Genomic DNA, 13368 nt, shown 5'->3' with positions numbered 1-13368 from the left:
GTGTGTGGTTGTGTGTGTGTGTGTGTGTGTGTGTGTGGTGTGTGTGTGTGTGTGTGTGTGGGTGTGTGTTGTGTGTGTGTGTGTGTGTGTGTGTGTGTGGGTGTGTGTGTGTGTGTGTGTGTGGTTGTGTGTGTGTGTGTGTGTGTGTGTGCTGTGTGTGTTTTCAAGGTTGGTCGCTTCTCTGATGGCTTGCACATTATTTGGGATTATTCCTGGCTTTTTTTACGACATATAGCTTTATTTTTTGGCAAACTATAATTGTTCAATAGTGACAACATAGTATCTAATCACTTTTGTAGACAATTTTAGCTTTCATAACATAATATGACATTGTATAACCTACTACAGATAGCAATTTATTTATAAGTGCTTGTTATAATTATTGTTATGGCATACTATATTATATTGAACTGCTTTTACATGACATACAATAACATGACATTTGGTATTTTATATGACATAGATGTTAAGACTTTTTTATGACATCATTGTTGGACTTTCCTTATGGTGATTTTATATTAGACATGGTTTTATAGCTTTTATATAATGATATTTTTATGAAAATAACTGGTACATATCTATTTGGCATACTATCCTCAATTACTTTTTTTATTGACTACAAATAACTTAGTGGTTGGAGCCGGCGAGCAATAGAAGGGCAAGCTAGTGATGTCACTATGTTTCAGGAAGTAAACACTTTCAGGCTACGCGTGGGGAGACTTCCTGCATTTTCCTTAAATAACCTGCCATTGTTCTTTATTTTTACCCCCCTTCACTGGAGCCCTCGCTGGCTCACGTGTCCCTTGGTTCAGTTAAAATTTGCTGGGTACCGCGTGGCTTGACACTGTTACAGAGTGATGTATTGGATTCGAGGTTTGCAAATGGACTAGGGAGGGCTACGACTTGATTTCAGTCACACAAGCAGCGTAGTGAGCGAGTTTGCAAATATTTCACTGTGAATAGAGGCAGATTGACGAGTGTCATCTTAACTAAAACGTGGCCTGAGGCAGAATAGAGAATTTGTTAAAATGTGTTTCCTGAGGGGGCCAGCTGTGATCGGTCATCCGTGTGAACATGTGCTTCAGTTAAGGGTGTCCAAACCTTTTTCACCGAGGGCCACATACAGAGAAATATACGAAGGGCTGGGCCACTCACCAGAGGTATATCGCCTCATAAGTTCAGTTATAAGTTAGCAAAATCAATCAAATGTAGGTAAATGATGTTTGTGAGTGTTGGCAGCTCATCCCTTAAAGCAGAAGCCTCAGATTGATTATAATAAGGAAAATAGGACGGGTGTATTTCAAGCTTGTTATGTAAATAAGTTATTGGGCTTTTTTCTTATCAACTCAGATATGTTAGAACATGTTTCCAACTTTAATTGACTGAATTTATTTGAAAAGTGGTCTTATGAACACATGAATACTACTGTGTAATATATTTTTAAATGTATAGTTAAGAAGTACAATATAAGAAAAGCACAAGTTTCATTTGTGGGCCGTATGTCATTATACTTTTAGAATTTGCTGAGGGCTGATTCAAAATGGTCCACGGGCCGCATTTGGCCCCCGGGCCATAGTTTGGACACCCCTGATCTAAATGCTCTCTAGAAAACTTCAGACGGGCCTGGACATGTACTGGCTTAAGCAGGGGGACACGTCTGGCACTGCAGGGTTTGAGTCCCTGGCGGCGTAGTGTGTTACTGATGGTAGCCTTTGTTACTTTGGTCCCAGCTCTCTGCAGGTCATTGACTAGGTCCCCCCGTGTGGTTCTGGGATTTTTGCTCACCGTTCTTGTGATCATTTTGACCCCACGGGGCGAGATCTTGCGTGGAGCCCCAGATCGAGGGAGATTATCAGTGGTCTTGTATGTCTTCCATTTTCTAATAATTGCTCCCACAGTTGATTTCTTCACACCAAGCTGCTTACCTATTGCAGATTCAGTCTTCCCAGCCTGTTGCAGGTCTACAATTTTGTTTCTGGTGTCCTTTGACAGCTCTTTNCGCAAGATCTCACCCCGTGGGGTCAAAATGATCACAAGAACGGTGAGCAAAAATCCCAGAACCACACGGGGGGACCTAGTCAATGACCTGCAGAGAGCTGGGACCAGCTCTCTGCAGGTCATTGACTAGGTCCCCCCGTGTGGTTCTGGGATTTTTGCTCACCGTTCTTGTGATCATTTTGACCCCACGGGGTGAGATCTTGCGTGGAGCCCCAGATCGAGGGAGATTATCAGTGGTCTTGTATGTCTTCCATTTTCTAATAATTGCTCCCACAGTTGATTTCTTCACACCAAGCTGCTTAACTATTGCAGATTCAGTCTTCCCAGCCTGGTGCAGGTCTACAATTTTTTTTCTGGTGTCCTTTGACAGCTCTTTGGTCTTGGCCATAGTGGAGTTTGGAGTGTGACTGTTTGAGGTTGTGGACAGGTGTCTTTTATACTGATAACGAGTTCAAACAGGTGCCATTAATACAGTTAACAAGTGGAGGACAGAGGAGGCTCTTAAAGAAGAAGTTACAGGTCTGTGAGAGCCAGAAATCTTGTTTGTTTGTAGGTGACCAAATACTTATTTTACCGAGGAATTTAACAATTAATTCATTAAAAATCCTACAATGTGATTTCCTGGATTCTGTCTCTCATAGTTGAAGTGTACCTAGGATGAAAATTACAGGCCTCTCATCTTTTTAAGTGGGAGAACTTGCACAATTGGTGGCTGACTAAATACTTTTTTGCCCCACTGTATCTGTGTCAGGGTTTCCGCTAGGATTTCTTTCTTGTTAAATGTCCTGAAATCATTTGTTTTACCGGACAAATTAGAAACTTACCGGTCATGTTTCAATAATAAGAATAAGAATTGTGTAGCAGAGTTTCCGTTAGCAGTTAATTACCGGACTATGACCGGATATGCTGTTGTTTAATAATAGGGCTCATTTTTATATTGCTTCAGTTTATAATCGTAAAAGATCGAAAAGTTCAGATTCATTTTCAAAAAGTTATAAGCTTCCACAAACAACAAACAACATAATTATTACATTCAAACAAACTACTTGTAGCCTAGAAACGGATCCTCTCTTTTCCTCCCTCCCTCCCTCTCTCCTGACAGCCGGTCTGTTTCTCATGCAGCTCGCTAAACAGCGGGCGGAGCTTCAGGTGATCATGCAGAGCTGCGTGTCTCCGTCAGACTCAGCAGCTGATCTCTGATCCCTCTCTCTCGTCCGGTTATACTTCACTCGCGTTTATGTCCATATCGATCAGATCCAGTTCTCCTGATCGGCCTTTATAGAGAGCACCGATCAAACTATTAAGAGTGAATATCGGCCGATATTGATTGGCGGCCAATCGATCGGAGCATCCCTAATTATTACCGGAAATTTTAACCAGCAGGTCTTGAATTTACCGGTTTTTAATAAATTGTACCAGCTAAAAAACGGTAATTATCGGCTAATGGAAAATCTGACCTGTGTATGTAGGAACCATGAATATAAAGGTATTGTCATGGTTTACATTGTGGTAATGGTAAATGTAAAATTATAATATGTTACAGCGTTTGCAATGGTTTAGATACATTTGGACATAATGTGGGTTGCACTGATAGGGAGAGGGTCGCAGTGTTTTTTGTTGACCACAACTTTGTCTAGGATTTTCTATGCCATGATAACTGATTTGTTCAACACATAATGGATTTCAGAATGTTAGAAAAGGCAATAAGGCCCGACCTCGGCTCCTCGGTCATCCTGACACTAGCACATGCGGTCATGCACAGATCTTATCTCATCTCTCAATGGCTGTGTTGTTACTACTACATTGTTCAGTCTGACATTGCCTTTTTGTAAGATGTTTTCGGTGTGGTAGGATTTGACTTTGACTCAAGCCAACTGCTAAGGACTCACTTGTAAAGCTGCTCTCAATATAATTTCATTCAACGCGTCTCCTGCATAGCCATGATACCGTTAGGTTTAATCATTCATATTTGGAATTTGTACAGAAAAAATAAAGTGTCCCATGTACAGTATGTAAAGTACATTACCTTCTGCCTTCAATCCCTGAATAAAATGCATTTTACATTCTAAGTACATTAATTGTCACATCTAACCGGAGGGTAATTATTAATAATTTGTTGTGTTCACCTCCCCCAATTTTTCTATCGTCAAAAAGATAAACTTGATTTCTAATTTCCCACTTTTTCCATTTCATTGACAAGATCTTTCCACGTTATTTCAAGTTATCATCTTTTAACCAATTACTGATGGAAAACCTTAAAGGAAATTCAAGGATTGTGGTGTGGAAACACATGGAAAGGGAACTGGCTTTTTAATTTATCATTAATATTTGTCCTTACCTACCTTCCTGAGATCAGTAGTACAGGCTTGAGCACACACTCACACTTTCAGGAGACAGATATCTGACCTGACATTTCCTCATATTTTCATCCTCCCCTTCACACATCCTCTCTCTTTTCTCTCATAACAAGTCTGACGTTGTTTACCTGTCCTTGCGCTGTTGTTATACTTCATTTTCTCTCCACCTCAATAGGTTTTTCTCTCAGTGTGCCTGAAACTCAATAAATTATACATGCAATACCGGCTGCCTCATTATGTCCTGTGCCCTTTGCCTCTTCTCACCGACGTAGCAGGCAGTCTCTTTTCTGTGTGTGTGTGTGTGTGTGTGTGTGTGTGTGTGTGTGTGTGTGTGTGTGTGTGTGTGTGTGTGTGTGTGTGTGTGTGTGTGTGTGTGTGTGTGTGTGTGTGTGTACTGTAAGTTCATAAGTATGACTTATTTATCGGGTTATTTTCCCTCTACATACATTTGACCGTATTCATGCATTCCCAATTGTACATATTTTCACTTCCCTACTTTTTTTCCTCACTTTTGAATTTAAGTTATAAACAAGTATAACCCTGTGACTATTGACTATAATATTGTTTGTGCATGAATAATGTGTCTGAGCATGGGTAAACATGTTTACATCCAACTCTTTCTATGGTTAATATAATGCTAACTTGCCCATAACAGTCAAAGTTATGCTTAAAGAAGAAATATTAATGTGTCAAATGTGGAAACCCTTTTTGTTTGACTAATGCCTTATGATAGATTCCAACTTTTTAAGTGCCCGCCATATCCTGTGACCTACTGACTCCAAATCCATACCAGATATTTATCTATACTGACCAATTAAGACACAGCTATTTTTATCGAATTTTAGATATTCTTGTTGAAAAGTCTAATTAACTTTGATTAGCTTTCTTGCCATGTGACCCACTGACTCCTCAACTATACCAGATAGTATTACTACACTGGAAAATAAGGACAGGCCTGTTTGTATTGGCGTTCAGTGCTTCTTCTATTCAATAATAATATTGTAATTCACTTTCAGCTGTTTTTAATGAGTTTTATATGAAAACAGTTAAAAAACAATTGCAGTATCTGCAGTTGAAAAGACTCATTTATTAACACAACCTTATATATATTGTAACCACCACCAATACAGTAATTGTTCTTTTCAAAGGAAAAGGAAACCATGAAACCCTTTAAAAAGCTATATCAAGTTGTAATTCTATATTCTGCCTCATTACATGTTACTGTCTGTAAAGGAGAAACAACTGAAACAGTCATTGTACAAAGTTTTTGAATTATTCCTACTTTCTTATGGATCAAGTTGTCTCTTTGTTTGTTTTTGTTCTTTCATTTTTGTGAGACTAAGTTGTGGTTGACTGGCCTCCTCACCCACTGAGAAAACTTTTAGTTTAAGAAAGTATTCTAGGAAAACAATGATGCTTAATTAGAAAGGACAGGATGTTTATTTGCATTACGTCCCCAGCGTGCGATTGAAGCTCATTACACAGCAGCAGTTCACTTAGAAATCTGCTAAGTGAAGCATCAAAATGAGTCAAAAAAGTAAAACTATCATATGACAAATTAACAGTTCTTGTTCTAAACACAACAACCCTCAGCATGAGTCAGCAGCTCCACCTGCTTTTACAGAATATGCCTTGAATTGCACATTTCAACACTCATAGTTTTTCCGGGAAGAAGTATAATAGACTCACATCGTTGGAAAACAATTGAACTAATTGTTAAGGTGGACCCTTTTCTTGCTGTGTGCAGCTGGAATCTGACCCCTGGTGTAAACACAGAACAGGAATAGCGATGTGGGCAGAGCTCGTCCTCCTCTCCTCAGTTATCTCTTTTGTTCATGGGATGCGTGACAGCTGCTGCGGCGCTGCTGTGATGAAGATAAACAGTTTCTGGCAGGAGCTCAGACGTGGTCTGTCGGATTCTGAGGAGACCCGAATGTGTGTCAGCTGTTACAAGCCCCGTCACTCATGCAATAATAGCGGCTACCAATCTGCCTTCATAAGCATTTTCCTTTCTCTCTCCAGCCTCTCTTTCACTCTGTCCTGCTCTGACTTCTTCTCATGTAAAAAAGCTTGATGTATTTTAAAAGAGTGTTTTATAATAATACCTCTTGTCAAATACCTCGAGTCCAATGGAGGCGTTTCAGTCAGGGGGGGAGTGTATGGGAGAGAAACTCCCTCTGGAGGGAACAAAGGGATTTCAGCTTTTGCAGACCATTTACATGCATATTAACACCCTACAGAAAATGGAACCCCCAAAAGGGCCTCAATAAAAACATTTGTATACACCTGTCCCTCCTGTAGACGCTTGTACCTGTCAGTTTGTACAAATATACACACTTGGATGTAATTGAATGTTGAAGCAGGTAGATTTGGTTATGTCGGTCACAGCAGTCCTGTTCATTCAGCCAGCGGCTCGATCCAGCCGAGTCATCACAGAGAAGTCAGCTGTTTAAATCTCAACAGACGCGTTAGGATCAGGTTAGGATGCAAAAAGGCTGGGAAGCAAAGCCAGATGATAAATATTTGGTGATATTTACGGGTGCTCAGCTCCTTTAAAGTGGACCAATGCTATATTGGAAAAATATATTGTAGGACCATACCTATAAAAAAAACATGTCTGTGAAGTTTTTGCTTAAAATACCAAACAGATCACCCATTGTAGCCATGCCTCATACTGTTCATACCTCCCCTGTTAGAGAAATGCGGGTTTTGGGTCCTTAGCTTGAAGAAAAAAAAAAGAGGAGGCGGAGCTAATGCCTGATCAGAATTCTACCGGAGATTACGGCCCATTCCGAGTCACGCTGTGTGTGTCCGTCAGGAAACACGCTGTTTACAATAGTTCCAGCAAACATCCACTGATAAACTGATATGTTTTAACTTAGGATCGATCATACCTGTGTTTAGTCTAGAAAAAGGTAAATGTGTGCATTTTATTATAAAGTTGTGTATATTTACAGACTGTTGGAATAACTAAGAAGCTTATAAACATCAGGTTTAAAACTAAAAGAGCTTTGCAAAAAAGTAACACAATGAAATATGTTTAGAGTTTTATTTGAGTTATTAATTTACATTTTTTTGTCCAAGAGATGCTGATTTGAAACCGTTGTTACATACAGTTACGGCATTTCCTGTTTCTGCCGGAGAGAGGGGAGTCCGTCCCAAAGCTTGCTGCTGTATTTACTCCCTCCATCTGACAGGAGGGAGCCTCGTTGAGCTGCGAGTGTGGCTACAGACAGAGTTCACTCCGTCACGGAGGGGTAGGGTCGAGGGAGTGGTTTGGGATTGGGCCAAAGTTAAATTCTGCAGTGATAAAACGCCATCCTGTTCTAAACCACATCAAAGATTATTTCTGAAACAGTAGGAGCTCAAATGCTTTTTCTCTTGCGGGTTTATCACAAGATGAGTTCCTTTTTTTATTTCCTGCTTTTTAAACACATGTGCTCTCCAGTACAGGTTAGCTCTGAGTGTTAGTGAGGCTTGCTAATGTAAACAAAGACGACATTACGTCCAAAACACATCAGGCATTGTTTCTGATAGCAACTTTCTGTGGGTCCGCTGCCGATTTGACGTCAGATCGGCAGCAAATCTGTATCCGCTCGAGGAAAAGAGAAAGGGTTTTATTTTCTGATGCTGCGTGAGTTCCCCGGCACACCGGGGACACATATTTATGTATACAATACTGTACATCAATAAGTGCATTTTGCATGATAAGTTATTGGCCATTTAGAGTTCTTGAGGGGTCTGTTCTGTCCACGATCGCTTGAAATACAGAGACTCTAAACAAAAAGTGCTTCAGGCTTTAAAACTGTCTGTGGTTTAACTCAGTGTGTTGTTAATCATTGAATGTTTACCTGTTTGCAATTTGACACCACAGTCACTGGCTTGTTTTAAATCTAAATGCGAATTTAATTACAATCGATAAAAAGATGCAGTATGTAACTGCCAAAAACAAGCTTGGCGTACTTGAGTCGCTCTACCTGTCAGTCTCTCTCATCCATCCATCTGTATCCTAAAAGAGTTACAACCAGAACAGGATTTTTATTGGCCATTAGTGGCAGTGAGTCAATTTTATAGACTTGATTTCCCAGAGTTCTTAAAAATAGACAGATTTAAACACACACTCATTGGACAAAACGGTTGTCCTTGTTTAACTACTCCGGAGCTTTTAAGATTGGTTTAGTCTCTAAATCTAATGCATCTCAAATAACAGAGACATAATGTGTTTCAGGGGAAATGAGTGTAGGCTTTACATAACAAAGCAAAGGCAACATATTTATTGAGATAAGTAGTTAATTGATCACAAGATGCGTCAGTGTAATTGAAGCGTACATTATTTATCCCAAACAATATTACATCTTCAATAAAGAATATATTTGCAGGATAGGATTTGTTTCTTCTTCTTTTAGAGACAAGGTGGTAAAGACTTTTGAGAGATCTTTTTTCTGGAGTATGCCAGAAGTTTGAAAACATGACTTTATTTCAGATCTGCAGTGTCTCATGGAAAAGACGCCACAGTTTTTATACCTAAGACTCTTGTTTTCCATTCTTGCTACAACAGAATAAAGTAGTGAAAATAGATGTGTACATGGTCCTAAAGGGAGTAGACATTAGGCCCTCACCTCCATGAGCATCACGCCTTTTAGTTTTAGCTGGAGACTTAAATAGAGAGAATGATGAGATGAAACAGCACAGTGTGAGGCAGCAGGCGGTGTTTCACAGCAAACCTCCATTCACCAGAGCTCCTATTACGTCCTGTGAACGAGCGCCTCTTCTCTTTACTGCTTCCCAGAGGCTGTTTAACGCCTCTCCACCTTTCTAAAAGATATACAGTGGGGCAAAAAAATTATTTAGTCAGCCACCAATTGTGCAAGTTCTCCCACTTAAAAAGATGAGAGAGGCCTGTAATTTTCATCCTAGGTATACCTCAACTATGAGAGACAAAATGAGAAGAAAAAAATCCAGAAAATCACATTGTCTGATTTTTAAAGAATTTATTTGCAAATTATGGTGGAAAATAAGTATTTGGTCAAAAACAAAAGTTCATCTCAATACTTTGTTGTATACCCTTTGTTGGCAATGACAGAGGTCAAACGTTTTCTGTAAGTCTTCACAAGGTTTTCACACACTGTTGCTGGTATTTTGGCCCATTCCTCCATGCAGATCTCCTCTAGAGCAGTGATGTTTTGGGGCTGTCGCTGGGCAACACAGACTTTCAACTCCCTCCAAAGATTTTCTATGGGGTTGAGATCTGGAGACTGGCTAGGCCACTCCAGGACCTTGAAATGCTTCTTAAGAAGCCACTCCTTCGTTGCCCGGGCGGTGTGTTGGGGATCATTGTCATGCTGAAAGACCCAGCCACGTTTCATCTTCAATGCCCTTGCTGATGGAAGGAGGTTGTCACTCGAAATCTCATGATACATGGCCCCATTCATTCTTTCCTTTACACGGATCAGTCGTCCTGGTCCCTTTGCAGAAAAACAGCTCCAAAGCATGATGTTTCCACCCCCATGTTTCACAGTAGGTATGGTGTTCTTTCTCCTCCAACTCAGCATTCTTTCTCCTCCAAACAAGTCTAGTTGAGTTTTTACCAAAAAGTTATATTTTGGTTTCATCTGACCATATGAAATTCTCCCAATCCTCTTCTGGATCATCTAAATCAGGGGTGTCCAAACTTTTTTCACCGAGGGCCACATACAGAGAAATATACGAAGGGCTGGGCCACTCACCAGAGGTANGCCAATTGTGCAAGTTCTCCCACTTAAAAAGATGAGAGGCCTGTAATTGTTGGATTTTTTTTCTCATTTTGTCTCTCACAGTTGAGGTATACCTAGGATGACAATTACAGGCCTCTCATCTTTTTAAGTGGGAGAACTTGCACAATTGGCGGCTGACTAAATACTTTTTGTGCCCCACTGTGTGTGTGTGTGTGCGTGCGTGCGTGCGTGCGTGCGTGCGTGTGTGCGTGTGTGTGTGTGTGTGTGTACAAGGTAACTTACCCTCTTGCGCAGGTTGCAGGTGAGGATGAGGTTGCGGGAGAAGGAGTTTGCAAAAGCGGTGTAAAACTCCAGCACTTTGAGCAAGGCTTCCCTCCTGATGACGTGGAGGTCGCAGTACGTTAGCGCTCGGACGTTAGCGCACGCGTGGGCCAGGTTGGTTTCCTTCCAGAAGACGTCTCCAAACACGTCGCCTTTACCTGCAGACAAAAGAGTTTTCAATATTGACACATCAAATGTGTACAAAAGGTGACACCTCAAAACTCACTAGGGCATTCCATTTAATTAGTAACATCTTTAATACTGTAGATTTAATACGGTATGTGAAGCCGACTTGATGCTTCAATTAATCTATTAGTCAATTGACAAAAACATAGTTCAGGTAATTCAATTGTGATGCTTTTTCTTTTTCTTATGCAACAGTTTAAGAGATATCTTTAGTCTTTAAAAGTTTTAGGAATTTGATGATGGATGGTGATGGATAGTTTTTACAGTTTCCTGATATCTAGATATCTATAGATCTACTGATAGTGCAATATCAAACTATCAACTAACTATCAATGGCTTACCCAATAAAAATAACATAGCCAGGCATCAACTAAAAGACAGAAAAAATGCAAATAATTGCAGTAGGATTTCAGGGTTAGTGGATATAAAGCCTGTCAAATTTCCTCTGTCATTGTGTCTAGCTCTCTGAGCAACACTTCAAACAGTTCTGAAGACCATATTTTTAAACCTTAACGACATGTTAGTTCTCATGTATTGTGACAGCTATAAGACCACACAGGAAAACATTAAACAGGAGAAGTGACGGTACATTGGCTTTGATGTGCTAATTGAGAGAGAAAGTCTGAGAAAACAAATAAAATATATATTTTAGGAGGCTGTTGTGGAAGGAAAAAAGGAGAGTGACATCCTCTGTTCATCAGATCATATTGATTGTCAACTTGTTGTGTATTGTTAGAGTTTTATGAATAAGGGCGAAAGAAGACAGTTCAGGGGACATTAAAGTGTCCCTATTTTTGCTTTAAGGGATTTCCCCTTTCCTGTAGTGTGTTATTTAGGTTTTTGTGCATGGTCTGCAAAGGCTAAAATCCCAAAGTTCCCTCCAGAGTTTCTCCATGGCTTTTACCATAAACCATTTCCCTCTCTACACAGAGCACACCTACTTTCTTTTTCTGTCCATGGCAACAGTTTTACCTGACAAGGTGCTTAGCAACCAGAGCTGCTGATTCCACCATGCACATGTACCTGATACCAAGAATAACATGTACAGTGATTCCTATAATTAACAATCCTACATAATCAGAGTGGAATGAAAAAGAGAAAAATGAAAATACTCTTTTAGAACTCAGAGCAAATTGATGTTGAATCCTAGACTGTTAGTGAATGCTGTGATCAAAAAGTGTAATATATTTCCAAGAGACCGAGGATAAAAAGGGACAATTAAAACCTTTCCTTCTCAACTTGACATTTAAAGTTATGTTTGCACTTTCTTCCCTTCGATCAAACAAGTGTGTGCTTCACATGCTGGTGGTTATGGTGAACATAACAAATATTTTGCAAAAGGAGGTTGTTATTTTCTTGCAAAAATGAACTGAAATGTAGTGCAGTGTGTAGCACTGATCCTTCTTAAATGTATTTACTTTGCCCTCATTGGCTTCAACCCAACCGCAGCCACCTGGACCCTTGACTTATCAACTGCCAGCATAAATTATTTATGCTAATCAGCCGCAGCAGATGACCGGGTGTGTTTACACTTGTTAGCGTCTCCTGGGCAACGACAAAGTTGTCCCTACAATAATGAGGGGAAGAGGAATCATAAGTACACGCAGCCTCAGATGTGTCAAATGTCATCAAAAGCTGTGAAAAATAAACTAATCCTCGAACTTTTAAAATAAACAATGACTACTTACAGGAAATGATTATCCTGTATAACACATTTATTATGCCTATTACAACTCCCTACACTAAGCTTTGATCTATCACTAAATCTGTTTTAATTTTGATTTATTTTAAACATAAGTAAAATAATATTTTGCGACGTTTTTTTAAATTTAAATTCATGTATAGATATATATGGAAGTATAAGTCAAAAACAAATAATATTTTTGTACTTTTATATAGTGATTATAATGCATCATACATTTTTTATTTATTACAACAATTAGAATTAAGATACACACTATGATACTTGCAAAAATAAAATTCAAGCAACAATGAGGTAGGATACTGGACATTTTTAGTCGTTTTAAAATACTAAGTTGTGTTAGGATTGTTCTTATGAAGCATTATGAATTTTTATATCTTACTCATAGCTATAATAATACTGACTACTGTATTAGTCAAATATAACACACCAATACACACAAATATAAATGGTATGTATTATAGACATGGCTGCCATAGAAAGTGTTCCCAAAGTTTTTGTTCAGTAGTAAACAGAATATGAGATGCAGTAACAGCAGGAAAGAAAAGTGAATGCGGGCTAATCACATTTCAAATCTGTGTCGAACCTGCCACAGCCATCCGCTCAGCATTTCTCTGAGCTGTCCCAGATACGATGTGACAAAAACGAGTCCACAATGTCCTGGAGCTGTCACAACACCCTGAGTAATAGACGTATCCAGCATGCCGTCGCAAAATGCAGACAGAGTGTGTGTGTCACTGCGAGTATGATCCTGACAGTCCTTCCTCCGCGCACCCCGAGGGCCATTTTCTCTCCGAAACATCCAACATTGACTCGTCTGGAATGAGCTCCCCAGAGATCTGCAGCTCCTCGCCAATTATCCGTGTTGATGCAGACGCGGTCACAAGGGGCCAGGGGGGCGATGGAAAGTGTGTGCAGTGTGACACTTACAACGGGGTTCAATGTCACAATGACGACTGTTACTATAGGGTGGGTGGAGATGGATATATCGGTGATGTGACCCCTGTCAACAGGCTTTGTAATGCTGCTATTACTCACCCACAACCAACATCATTGCTCATAATATTCTGCAAGACTGCTTACAGGGATA

At 39.8% G+C, this 13368-nt stretch overlaps 1 protein-coding gene across 1 annotated transcript in view; it reads right to left on the bottom strand.

Moving 5' to 3' along the window:
• Positions 1-12877, bottom strand: part of LOC104954561 (potassium voltage-gated channel subfamily H member 5-like) — a 27411-nt gene extending 14534 nt beyond the window's left edge. The window contains exons 1-2 of the mRNA XM_010781683.1: positions 12865-12877; positions 10352-10548 (exon numbers count right to left, since the gene is read on the bottom strand). Coding sequence (XP_010779985.1) covers positions 10352-10548; positions 12865-12877 — 210 coding nt within the window. The remainder of the gene's footprint in view (positions 1-10351; positions 10549-12864) is intronic.
• Between the last annotated feature and the right edge of the window lie 491 nt (positions 12878-13368).

This window comes from Notothenia coriiceps, unplaced genomic scaffold, assembly GCF_000735185.1.
Source record: "Notothenia coriiceps isolate Sejong01 unplaced genomic scaffold, NC01 NC01_scaffold00023523, whole genome shotgun sequence".
NCBI classification, from domain to species: Eukaryota; Metazoa; Chordata; class Actinopteri; order Perciformes; family Nototheniidae; genus Notothenia; species Notothenia coriiceps.
Note: the sequence above shows the minus strand (reverse complement) of the source record. Positions and strands in the feature narration are given on the sequence as shown.